We start from the raw sequence: 13,187 nt of genomic DNA on the forward strand, positions 1-13,187 counted from the left end.
GGATGGGATCAGTGGCAGGGGGCTGGTGGTATGGATGGGATCAGTGGCAGGGGGCTGGTGGTATGGATGGGATCAGTGGCAGGGGGCTGGTGGTATGGATGGGATCAGTGGCAGGGGGCTGGTGGTATGCATGGGATCAGTGGCAGGGGGCTGGTGGTATGGATGGGATCAGTGGCAGGGGGCTGGTGGTATGGATGGGATCAGTGGCAGGGGGCTGGTGGTATGGATGGGATCAGTGGCAGGGGGCTGGTGGTATGGATGGGATCAGTGGCAGGGGGCTGGTGGTATGGATGGGATCAGTGGCAGGGGGCTGGTGGTATGGATGGGATCAGTGGCAGGGGGCTGGTGGTATGGATGGGATCAGTGGCAGGGGGCTGGTGGTATGGATGGGATCAGTGGCAGAGGGCTGGTGGTATGGATGGGATCAGTGGCAGGGGGCTGGTGGTATGGATGGGATCAGTGGCAGAGGGCTGGTGGTATGGATGGGATCAGTGGCAGGGGGCTGGTGGTATGGATGGGATCAGTGGCAGGGGGCTGGTGGTATGGATGGGATCAGTGGCAGGGGGCTGGTGGTATGGATGGGATCAGTGGCAGGGGGCTGGTGGTATGGATGGGATCAGTGGCAGGGGGCTGGTGGTATGGATGGGATCAGTGGCAGGGGGCTGGTGGTATGGATGGGATCAGTGGCAGGGGGCTGGTGGTATGGATGGGATCAGTGGCAGGGGGCTGGTGGTATGGATGGGATCAGTGGCAGGGGGCTGGTGGTATGGATGGGATCAGTGGCAGGGGGCTGGTGGTATGGATGGGATCAGTGGCAGGGGGCTGGTGGTATGGATGGGATCAGTGGCAGGGGGCTGGTGGTATGGATGGGATCAGTGGCAGGGGGCTGGTGGTATGGATGGGATCAGTGGCAGGGGGCTGGTGGTATGGATGGGATCAGTGGCAGGGGGCTGGTGGTATGGATGGGATCAGTGGCAGGGGGCTGGTGGTATGGATGGGATCAGTGGCAGAGGGCTGGTGGTATGGATGGGATCAGTGGCAGGGGGCTGGTGGTATGGATGGGATCAGTGGCAGAGGGCTGGTGGTATGGATGGGATCAGTGGCAGGGGGCTGGTGGTATGGATGGGATCAGTGGCAGGGGGCTGGTGGTATGGATGGGATCAGTGGCAGGGGGCTGGTGGTATGGATGGGATCAGTGGCAGGGGGCTGGTGGTATGGATGGGATCAGTGGCAGGGGGCTGGTGGTATGGATGGGATCAGTGGCAGGGGGCTGGTGGTATGGATGGGATCAGTGGCAGGGGGCTGGTGGTATGGATGGGATCAGTGGCAGGGGGCTGGTGGTATGGATGGGATCAGTGGCAGGGGGCTGGTGGTATGGATGGGATCAGTGGCAGGGGGCTGGTGGTATGGATGGGATCAGTGGCAGGGGGCTGGTGGTATGGATGGGATCAGTGGCAGGGGGCTGGTGGTATGGATGGGATCAGTGGCAGGGGGCTGGTGGTATGGATGGGATCAGTGGCAGGGGGCTGGTGGTATGGATGGGATCAGTGGCAGGGGGCTGGTGGTATGGATGGGATCAGTGGCAGGGGGCTGGTGGTATGGATGGGATCAGTGGCAGGGGGCTGGTTCTATGGATGGGATCAGTGGCAGGGGGCTGGTTCTATGGATGGGATCAGTGGCAGGGGGCTGGTGGTATGGATGGGATCAGTGGCAGGGGGCTGGTTCTATGGATGGGATCAGTGGCAGGGGGATGGTGGGACCAGTGGTAAAAGAGGCTTGGTGCGATGGATGGGATCAGTGGCAGAGGGATGGTGGGGCTAGAGGGATGGTGGCCTGCTCGGTACCTGGCTTGACACACAAAGGCTGCTTTGCAAGCGTCACCTCCGCTGGCTGGGTTCCTGGCTTGACACCTGCTGAAGTTTCCCAATTCTTCACCAGCCCTGGTTGTTGAGAATACTTCTCTGGCACTTGCTTCAGCTACTCACTGTGGTCTCTGGCAGTAAAAACTGTCACTTCTAGTTGGACTGCAAGCTGCAATCCCAACCTTACACTGCTCTCTTGCTTCTGGATAGGCCCTCAGACAGCCCAGCAGCCAGATGTCCCCAGGATAGGGCTCAGGCTCTGGCCTAGCAGCCAGGGCAGCAAAACACACGTCCACCCAGACAGCCGTCCAGGTGGCACAGAACCATGATCACCTGACCTCAACCAAATAAATAGGCTCTCCCAGCAAGCCAAGGGACTAAAGAAGATGGTATATCTCAGCCCATTGGTTGATTCTTAATCTGTCCTTGCAATGCCCTTGTCTTATCTAATGTCACCAGATACCCGGCCATCTAGTGACAGAGGAGAGAAGTGCAGCAATTCCAGAATTGGGGTGGAACCAATTGATCGCCTATCAATCGGCCAAGGCAACTACACCAGGCAGGCAAATTTTCTAGCAGCCCTTCCTAAACATCAGGGTGTGACATTGGTTTTGGTAACCTGCCTAAATATTCAGTGGTGGTAATAAAAGGCAAATTCTCTGATGGGAAGACAGTGGAGAGCTGAGTTGTCTCCTGGATCTTTTATATTTCGAAGACTTCAGAGCTACAATCTCCCCCTTTAGGAGTGCCCAGGTTTGCTGTAGAAAAATAATCTCGCTCTTGCCTCTGTGAACTCAAGTAAATGAAGTATCCAACAGTGAGTTGGACCCCCTTAATGACAACTGATAGACATAGGACTGAAAAACGGAGACCCCAATACCAAGGCATCCGGGAGGTTATAAGAAGTTGGGGGATAACATTCAGCAAACTGAATCTCTTATAACCTTACAGTGGCTTTTACCGTGTTTTTTTTTTTTTTTTTCATTCATTTTTTTAATAGCCTTTTTATCCATCATTTCTTAAGGTTCGACAAGGATTGAAAACCTACTCTAACTGGCCAACGTACCCACAGCTCTATGTAAAGGGAGAACTTATTGGAGGCTTAGACATTTTAAAGGTAAGCTTTTATTTTGCGGATTAGGTTTGCCCACAAGACTTCTTTTTTTTTTTTTTTTTTTTTTTTTTAAACCCCCCCCCCTTTCATTTCCTGTTCCATAGCCAAAACAGGAAATCCCTGCAAATCTCTTGGGGACCCCCAGGCCTCCAGAAATAGTGCCCCATTGGAAGATTTACCCTCTATTATTTTTGTGAAGACAACCTTTTGTGAATTTTTTTTTTTCTTTTATTTTCAATGATAATGGTAAACAGAACAAATAGGGTGAATTTAACATAAGGGGGGCACAGACGGCGATAAAAACTGACAAGTGTTCTAACCCCTCTCCACTCAATCCAAAACTAAAGAAACATTTTTGCAATTAGCTATACTTTAATGCCAGGCAGGTTTGGCGGGGAACAAATTTACCCAATAGAAATTTCAATTTACAGTCTTATTACCGGTCTCTAACTCTTATCCTTATGTAAACAATGGCACCATGCAATAGCGAGTGAGAACTCCTCTCTTCCAGCACTGGACTCTCTAGCAAGGTCTTCAACATTCAACACACCTGAGTGTCAAATGCCTGCACCCCCAGCCCTGTGCTGTGGTTTCTTCTGCCAATTCCTACATCACTACAGGGCAGCAGTGATGTAGGATCTGGCAGGAAAAAAACAGAATGCGGGGGGGAACAGGAATTTTGCTCTCCTGGAAGTTTTGTTCAGTGGCCGCAGCACTGTATGACAGAAGTTTTACCTAATCTAAGTAAGTAACCATTCAGCCTTGTATTGCAGGGAGCAGGTTTTTATTAATTTTTTTTTCAGATTTTTTAAGGGAATGCAATATTTATTTTTAACACTTTACGTCCACCTAAAATTTACACTTAACCCGACGCCCCCCCCCCCTCCCAACCACAGATTAAAGCGGTTGGAGGAACAGTGGTGTAGTGGGTAGAACTCTCGCCTAGCAGTAAGAAGGGTCGCTGGTTTGAATCCCAACCATGACACTACCTGCCTGGTGTTTGCATGTTCTCCCTGTGCCTGCGTGGGTTTCCTCCGGGTACTCCGGTTTCCTCCCACACTCCAAAGAGTAGGTTAATTGGCTTCTGTCTAAATTGGCCCTAGTATATGAATGTGAGTTAGGGACCTTTAGATTGTAAGCTCCTTCAGGGTAGGGACTGATGTGAATGTATATGTAAAGCGCTGCGTAAATTCATGGCGCTATACAAGTACCTTAACCACTTGCAGACCGGACCATTTTGCTGGTAAAAGACCAGACCACTTTTTGCGATTCGGCACTGCGTCGCTTTAACTGACAATTGCGCAGTCGTGCGGTGTGGCTCCCAAACAAAATTGATGTCCTTTTTTTCCCACAAATAGAGCTTTCTTTTGGTGGTATTTGATCACCTCTGCGGTTATTTTTTGCGCTATAAACAAAAATAGAGCGACAATTTTGAAAAAAAAACGCATTATTTTTTACTTTTTGTTATAATAAATATCCCCCAAAAATATATAAAAAAACATTTTTTTCCCTCAGTTTAGGCCGATACATATTCTTCTACATATTTTTGGTAAAAAAAAATCGCAATAAGCGTCTACAAAATAGGGATAGTTTTATAGCATTTTTATTAATAATTTTTTTTTCTTTTTTTACTAGTAATGGCGGCGATCAGCGATTTTTATTGTGACTGCGACATTGTGGGGGACCCATCGGACATTTTTGACACATTTTTGGGACCATTGTCATTTATACAGTAATCACTGCTATATAAATGCAGTGATTCCTGTGTAAATGACACTGGCAGTGAAGGGGTTACTCAATGGGTGGCAGTGTAGGGGTTAAGTGTTCCTAGGGGTGTGTTACTAACTGTGGGGGGGTTGGGCTTTCATTTAGTGAACACTGATCTCTGCTCCAATCACATGGAGCAGAGATCAGCGTCACTAGTTGCTAGGCAGAATAGAGAAATGCGGTTTACACGGCACTTCCTCCATTCGGCCGCTCCGTGAGACGATCGCGGGAATGCCCGCGGCGATCGAGTCCGCGGGTCCCGCGACCGGACTCACAGGGGTCCCGACCAGCGCGGGAGCGCGCCGCCGGCGGCGCGCCCCCGATGGCAGGGCGGCATTGAATATTGGACGTACCTGTACGCCAATATGCCTGCCCGTGCCATTCTGTCGACGTACATCGTCGTGCGCTGGTCGGGAAGTGGTTAATAATAAAGGCAGAAAGTTTTATTTTTATTTTTTTTTTTTTTTTTTTTACCTTTTATGCATGAAGGTAAATAACCTGCTTGATCGTGATCTTGTTGGGAATGGGAAGTGTATAGGAGGAGGATTTTTTATTTTTTTTGTTGTGTTTTTTTTTTTTATACACTTGTGATTATTTGTAACAAATCAAAATGGGATCAATGCTCAGCACTTTTAACCTCGTCCTTCACCGCTGTTCAGTGTTGATAGCCATTGGGACTAGCCATCAAATTCAATAGGAAGTGGAAGTAAGCAGGAGAGGCAGGGCCAAATGCCAGTTTTTGAAAATGAAGCTGAAATTTTGCAGAAACGTCCCTTTCTTATGGGCTGCCATGTGCTAAAACATATGTGCACATACCTCTGGCCAAATTTAAAGCTGAACTATATGCAGGTGTAAATGACACAAATGAATCCAGGTTTGTAATCCTTAATACAGCATGAAATATATATATTTTTTAATGGAAGCGTTGTAAGTATCTGAATATGTTCTGGTAGCCTCTTGCAGTGTCTGAGCTTGGGTGGGAGAGGAAGAAGCAGCACAAGAAGCCAATCGGTTCATGTGTTGGCAGAGAGCTTGCTGGGAGGAAAGCAGAGTTACAGAGAATGAGCTCTGTGTTGCTTTTTCTTTCACTGCTCAGACACAGCCTGGGCTCAGAGTAAGTGAATTTAATTACACTGGCCATCAGACTGAGGAAATTTTTTACATTTTATCTTTTGATGGGCTTTTTTGTTTAGTTCAAGCATTTTCATAGTGCTGCCCTTTTAATCATGTTCTACCTACAGTACCAGAATGAGCCTACTAATTTTGGCTTTGGTTTTCCAACAATGTCTAAATACTTGGTGTTTTTCCTCCCCACACAGGAGTTGAAGGAAAGTGGAGAGCTGGATTCGGTGCTGAAAGGTGGACAATAATGTACGGAGGAGCGATAGATGGGGCAAATTCCAAGCATGGATCTTTCTGAACTGCTGTGGCTCTCTAGGCTTGTATACAGACCTTGTGAACTCTCTGCCCTCCCTCTCTTCAATGATAGGTCACAGCCTGTACAGGATACAATATGTAATTAGCAGTAGAGATGACAGTGCTCCTGAGCGTTTATGTAAAAGTTATCAAACTTCAGAAATCTTTTAATTTAATAAAACAGTGTTACAAATACTTGTTGTTACTGACTGTACATCATGTCCAGAGTGATACACATCAGATATGGCCAAATGCTACATTATACTCTTCCCCATAAAGCTATAGGTTAATTACAACCAAAATTGTAAATCAGTGTGTGTGTGTATATATATATATATATATATATATATATATATATATATATATCAGCTCACGCTAAAATAATTTATAACACACGGCTGCACTTAAAAAAAAATCCCTGAATACTGGAAAGTAGCCAAAAATAATATAAATTTTGTTGTCAGTTAGACCATATCAGGCTCAATCAATAGTGACCACAGTGATAGTCAACTCACCGTAGAGCTACACGATTCTGGCTAAAATGAGAATCACGTTTTTTTTTTTTGTTTTTTTTTCCTTAGAATAAAGATCACGATTCTCACGGCATAACATCTTTCACATTACACACACAAACATTTTTTAAATAGGGCTAACGTTATGATTTTCGTTTTTTTAATTCATTGATGTGCATTTTTTCCCAAAAAATTGCGTTTGAAAAATCAATGCGCAAAAACCGCGTGACATAAAATATTGCAACAACCAATTCTTTATATATATATATATATATATACACATTTTTTTTTTTTTTTTTTTTTTGGAGGTTCTAAATTTCTAGCAAAAAATAAAGAAAAAAAGTATCAGAAAAAGGTTTAGAATTTAAGTGGTTAAACTTCCCTCATGTCAGACCAAAGTTAATTTCTTTGATCTAAGAAGGAAAAGTTACAATGTTTATAGTTCTCTACCAGCTAGGATAGGACAGGGGTAGGCAACCTTTTGAGCAGTGTGGCAAAAAATGTTTTCAAACAAATTAAGCATGCCGTTTTTATTACAAAAACATGTCAACTTCACACTCTCAATCACAAAAAGGATTTTTTATAAAGTAAATGCTTTCGATTACTAGAATAGTAGTGAGAAATTAACATCCTGCACTCTCGCCTCAGATCAGCCCTAATTCACCTGTTCATTTGTCCCACCACTGTACCACCCTGCTCTTCTGCCCCACCACTGTACCACCCTGCTCTTCTGCCCCACCACTGTACCACCCTGCTCTTCTGCCCCACCACTGTACCACCCTGCTCTTCTGCCCCACCACTGTACCACCCTGCTCTTCTGCCCCACCACTGTACCACCCTGCTCTTCTGCCCCACCACTGTACCACCCTGCTCTTCTGCCCCACCACTGTACCACCCTGCTCTTCTGTCCCACCACTGTACCACCCTGCTCTTCTGTCCCACCACTGTACCACCCTGCTCTTCTGTCCCACCACTGTACCACCCTGCTCTTCTGCCCCACCACTGTACCACCCTGCTCTTCTGCCCCACCACTGTACCACCCTGCTCTTCTGCCCCACCACTGTACCACCCTGCTCTTCTGTCCCACCACTGTACCACCCTGCTCTTCTGTCCCACCACTGTACCACCCTGCTCTTCTGCCCCACCACTGTACCACCCTGCTTTTCACCACTGTACCACCCTGCTCTTCTGTCCCACCACTGTACCACCCTGCTCTTCTGTCCCACCACTGTACCACCCTGCTCTTCTGTCCCACCACTGTACCACCCTGCTCTTCTGCCCCACCACTGTACCACCCTGCTTTTCACCACTGTACCACCCTGCTCTTCTGTCCCACCACTGTACCACCCTGCTCTTCTGTCCCACCACTGTACCACCCTGCTCTTCTGTCCCACCACTGTACCACCCTGCTCTTCTGTCCCACCACTGTACCACCCTGCTCTTCTGTCCCACCACTGTACCACCCTGCTCTTCTGTCCCACCACTGTACCACCCTGCTCTTCTGTCCCACCACTGTACCACCCTGCTCTTCTGTCCCGCCACTGTACCACCCTGCTCTTCTGCCCCACCACTGTACCACCCTGCTTTTCACCACTGTACCACCCTGCTTTTCACCACTGTACCACCCTGCTTTTCACCACTGTACCACCCTGCTTTTCACCACTGTACCACCCTGCTTTTCTGTCCCACCGCTGTACCCCCCTGCACATCTGCTCCACCGCTGTACCCCCCTGCACATCTGCTCCACCGCTGTACCCCCATGCTCTTCTGTCTCACCGTTGATCCATCTTCTCAACTGTCCTAACACTGAACTTATCTGCTCATGTGCCCCACCACTGTACCGCCTCTACCTCTGACATGGTGAAATATCTTTCTCACACTAGCAAATTAGTAACTGTGATAAAAAACTCAAAATTATAATAAATAAAACAAACTTGTCATCCACATAAAAAGTGTCACTTAGTGTCCATATTTTTCATTACTCAAAATGCTTCTGTGAAATGGATCTCAAAAAACACCAATGCGATATATCAACATAAATGTCCAAAAACAAATCAAAAATGTTTTTCAAAGAAAACAAACGAATAAAGGTGCACTGTTCCCAGTTTTCCTTAATAATGACATCCAATAAAGCGCTTCTGCGTTCCACCAGTGCTCAAAAGTGGAAATAATGGCCTTTTATCAAATCTAAATGATCTCCAGATTGTAAGAGACCATTAACTGCGTGAGTTGCAGAGCTTCCTTCCACCTCCCAGGTTCCGCTGGTACTGTGTGGAAGTGGATCATATGTTCAACTATAGATGCCTCAATATCCACACCGGATCTCGTTATGAGCTCTTCTTAGTCTTGGACCATGTTGTATATAGAAGGAGGAAGACTCATCGTGCAATACATTCAAAAAAGTATTAGTTCAATAAAATGAATGCACTTAAAACAATTCGATAGAAAATGATCGGTAGAGAGAGGGTTCCGACTGCGGCTTACACCGCCAAGTACAGAGCACAGTAATGTCTAGGCTCCCTCTGGCGCGTTTCTCCGTATAAGGTTACATCTGGGATTAGAGATTCTTATTGTTTTTTGTTTTTATTCCCTGTTACAATTGTGCTAGTGTAAGCAAGATATTTCACTACGTTGAGTTGTCTATCACTGTGGTTACTATTGATTGTCTGATATCTTCTAACTGACAGATCACTTTGATTTGATTTTCTCATATTATATTTGGGAATTCAATGAAGCCTGGTAAGGTTAAAAAGTACTTTTTGTTTAAAAGACAAATGTAAACAAAATAAAAAATACTAAAATTACAAACCCAGTGTTAAAAATGGGCTAAAATCAGTTCTAGAAACTGGTTTCCATCGGTATTGCGCTCATTAACCACTTACAGACCGGACCATTTTGCTGGTCAAAGACCAGACCACTTTTTGCGATTCGGCACTGCGTCATGTTAACTGACAATTGCGCGATCGTGCGACGTGGCTCCTAAAAAAAATTGACGTCCTTTTTTTCCCACAAATAGAGCTTTCTTTTGGTGGTATTTGATCACCCCTGCGGTTTTTATTTTTTGCGCTATAAACAAAAATAGAGCGACAATTTTGAAAAAAACGCATTATTTTTTACTTTTTGTTATAATAAATATCCCCCAAAAATATATAAAAAAACATTTTTTTCCCTCCGTTTAGGCCGATACGTATTCTTCTACATATTTTTGGTAAAAAAAAATCGCAATACGCGATTGATTGGTTTGCGCAAAAGTTATAGCGTTTCCAAAATAGGGATAGTTTTATAGCATTTTTATTAATAATTTTTTTTTTTTTACTAGTAATGGCGGCGATCAGCGATTTTTATTGTGACTGCGACATTGTGGGGGACCCATCGGACATTTTTGACACATTTTTGGGACCATTGTCATTTATACAGTAATCACTGCTATATAAATGCAGTGATTCCTGTGTAAATGGCAGTGAAGGGGTTAACCAGTGGGTGGCAGTGTAGGGGTTAAGTGTTCCTAGGGGTGTGTTACTAACTGTGGGGGGGTTGGGCTTTCATTTAGTGAACACTGATCTCTGCTCCAATCACATGGAGCAGAGATCAGCATCACTAGTTGCTAGGCAGAATGGAGAAATGCTGTTTACACGGCATTTCCTCCATTCAGCCGTCCCGTGAGACGATCGCGGGTATGCCCGCGGCGATAGAGTCCGCGGGTCCCGCGACCAGACTCACAGGGGTCCCGACCAGCGCGGGAGTGCGCCGGCGCTCCCGATGGCAGGGCGGCATTGAAGATTGGACGTACCTGTACGCCAATATGCCTGCCCGTGCCATTCTGTCGACGTACATCGTCGTGCGCTGGTCGGGAACCGGTTAAAGAATGCAACATATAAAAGCAATACTGTACCAAAAAAGTGAACGTAGAGTGTTAACGCGTTTTTGGAATTATCGTGTGTCTGCAAATCTTCTTTACCCAGTAAATCTTTTGAGGAAGGGTTGCCTTCTATTTGTTCATAATCAGTCTTTGTCTATTGGGGTCACAGAATTCAGTTCTTTAGATACAGTAGGGGTTATACTGCCACCTATAGGAATAACTGGACACTGGCAAAAAAAAGAAAAGCTGCTGTCAAGCCAGGTATAAGCCCTCCCACTTCAAGCATTTTTTAGGATTTGTTAGTGTCCTAACAAATGGAGATCTGGATGGAGGTCTATTCTCTATTAAGAAAAGTTTCACTATTTTTATCTAGTCATTTTCTCTTTTTTTTCCTTCTTGCCATCGCCACTACAAGGCAAGTCTCTGAGCTGGCAGCCTTATCATTGTGCAGAACTAGAAAGGGTTCTTTACAGGATATGGTAGGTTTGAGACCTAGAGCCTCCTTCCTTTTAGGCGATTTTGGTCTTTCACCTCAACCAAGACATTGTTCTTTCACTCTCTTACCTCAGTATATCAAAAGGAAATTGCTCTTTACTACCTGAATGACACAATCTCCTTCATTCAGTCACAGTACGCAGTGCATTGTGGGAGTGTAATAATACATCCAAGGAATGGTGGAGAGCGGAGGCGTAACTAGAACCTTCAGAGCCTCGGTGCAAGTAACTGCACAGGGCCCTTCCTGCTAATCCAGAGGCCCTTTTCTCCTGTCATAGGGCCCTTTTTTATGGTCCCGTAGTGGGATCCTTTCACATGTTCTGCAGTGGCCCCCTTTCTTGCTGTCTTGGGGTCGCCCCCATGGTGGCAGAACACCAGGGCCCAGTCGCAAGAGTGATCTTTCCTGTCCTGGCAGTTCTGCCACTGGTGTCAGTGGTTTTTATTTTTGTTACTTTATCTAGGGGCAGAGGATCCAAGGTCAGTCATAGTAGGTGGTTGGGTATAATTTATACTTTGTTGACCCTCATGGGTTCCTTTGTCTCTTCTGCCCCCCCCCTTCAGGGGCTTGTAGTTCGGCCTTCTCTGGATCCCCTTCCCCCGTGACTGGTGTATGGCCCAGCAAAAGTTCCTGAGGCAGGGGCATGGCGAGCTTGACACTGCGCATAGACCTGGCTGGAGGGGCAGTAGGGTTGACATACAGAGGAAATGTCACCCCCACTGCCTCTCCTATCCAGGTGCACAGGGAAGCCGCATGGGGCCAGGTCACAATTGAGACCCCTATAGCTACGCCCCTGGTGGAGAGGACAGGATGGGTTGAGAAAGTGACAAGACAACCACTCAGGGCAGTATCTGGCGCCTTGAAGGAGACACTGTCAGGATGATTTTTTTTTACCAGAAGCAGCTGCAAACAAGAGACATTGGGGTTGATTTACTAAAACTGATGAGTGCAAAATCTGGTGCGGCTGTGCATGGGAGACAATCGGCTTATAACTTCAGCTTTTTCAATTAAGCTTTGGCAATAAAACCTGAAAGCTGACTTTTCATGCAAAGCTGCACCAGATTTTGAACTCCCCAGTTTTAGTAAATCAATCCCAATTGTGATAGGAGAGCGTAAAGATATGCGTTCATCCGTTTGGCTGCTTTTCCTTTCGTGGTCCAGTCACAGGCTGGGGCAGGATGAGACCTGTAAGTGTTTCTTAAATATGGCAGAGAAAAATCAGGTCTTCCCCCCCCCCCCTCAATCAGACAGTCTGTGCAGTGTGGCAGATCTGTGTCAATCTCAGAACTTGATAAATGAATATAAATCTTTTGCCAGGTAAAACCGTTTCCATATACAGTATGAATCTCATCTGTGAATTTAGCTTACTGCCTTACCTGCTGCCCACACCTTTCTTTTGCAGTTTTTTTCTGCTGGGAATAATTCTCTCCCTGTCCCCATGTGCCAGGCTTGGTTGCCCGAAAATCCAGCGCTATTGCATTTTAGGAAATTGACTAATTTCTATTGTGTTCAGATCCTTTCAGTGGCTAAGCAAAGAGAAGGCAAGTCCTTTATGAACAGCTGGGGAAAATGACAGTTCAAGGAGAAGTCCAGCCTGAGTTTTTTAGGCTGGGCTTTCTCCTATGGGTCAGAAGAGTTCAATTTGTTTTGTGATCTGTTTTCAGCAGAGAGCGGTCTGAAGTTTGCTCTCTGCTGACGTCGCCAATATCAGTTGAGGCACTGTGTCATCCAGGCGTCAGAATCTGGATCCGCCAGGAGCCTGGAGTGATCAGAGGCCGCTCCCCGCCCCTCCACAGCTCAGCGCTCCAGTGAGCATGGAGGACCAGAGCAGGAGAGATGCTGACTGACAGGCAGCAGATCTCTGCTTGGGGAGGTGAGAGAACTGAGCTATTGGCGGTGTTCGATCGCTCGGTTCAGAGATGCCAGGGGACCTCTGTAGCATCGGTCTGATGCTACATCCACCTAGTTAAGTAATGAAAAGAAAAAAAACATACTTTACTTTTAAGTGAACCCATTGCTTTGCTCTGCATGAGCACAGCTCTTGTTCACTTAGGCTGGATTCACACCTATGCATTTTTTGTGCTTTTTTTCAGATTTGCACTACAGAACGTGTTCTATAAGAAACCATGATAAATGGACTGTAGTGCAAATCTGCAAAAAGCAC

General features: G+C 46.4%; 1 protein-coding gene across 1 annotated transcript in view; it reads left to right on the forward strand.

The window, feature by feature from the left end:
* Positions 1-6,354, forward strand: part of GLRX3 (glutaredoxin 3) — a 72,732-nt gene extending 66,378 nt beyond the window's left edge. Inside the window, exons 10-11 of the mRNA XM_077455544.1 lie at positions 2,887-2,979; positions 6,063-6,354. Of these exons, the coding sequence (XP_077311670.1) occupies positions 2,887-2,979; positions 6,063-6,113 (144 nt within the window). The 3' untranslated portion in view covers positions 6,114-6,354. The remainder of the gene's footprint in view (positions 1-2,886; positions 2,980-6,062) is intronic.
* The last annotated feature ends 6,833 nt before the right edge of the window (positions 6,355-13,187 follow it).

Source organism: Lithobates pipiens, unplaced genomic scaffold (assembly GCF_037356315.1).
Source record: "Lithobates pipiens isolate NorthernLeopardFrog02 unplaced genomic scaffold, aLitPip1_a1.2 Scaffold_25, whole genome shotgun sequence".
In the NCBI taxonomy this organism is placed as follows: domain Eukaryota; kingdom Metazoa; phylum Chordata; class Amphibia; order Anura; family Ranidae; genus Lithobates; species Lithobates pipiens.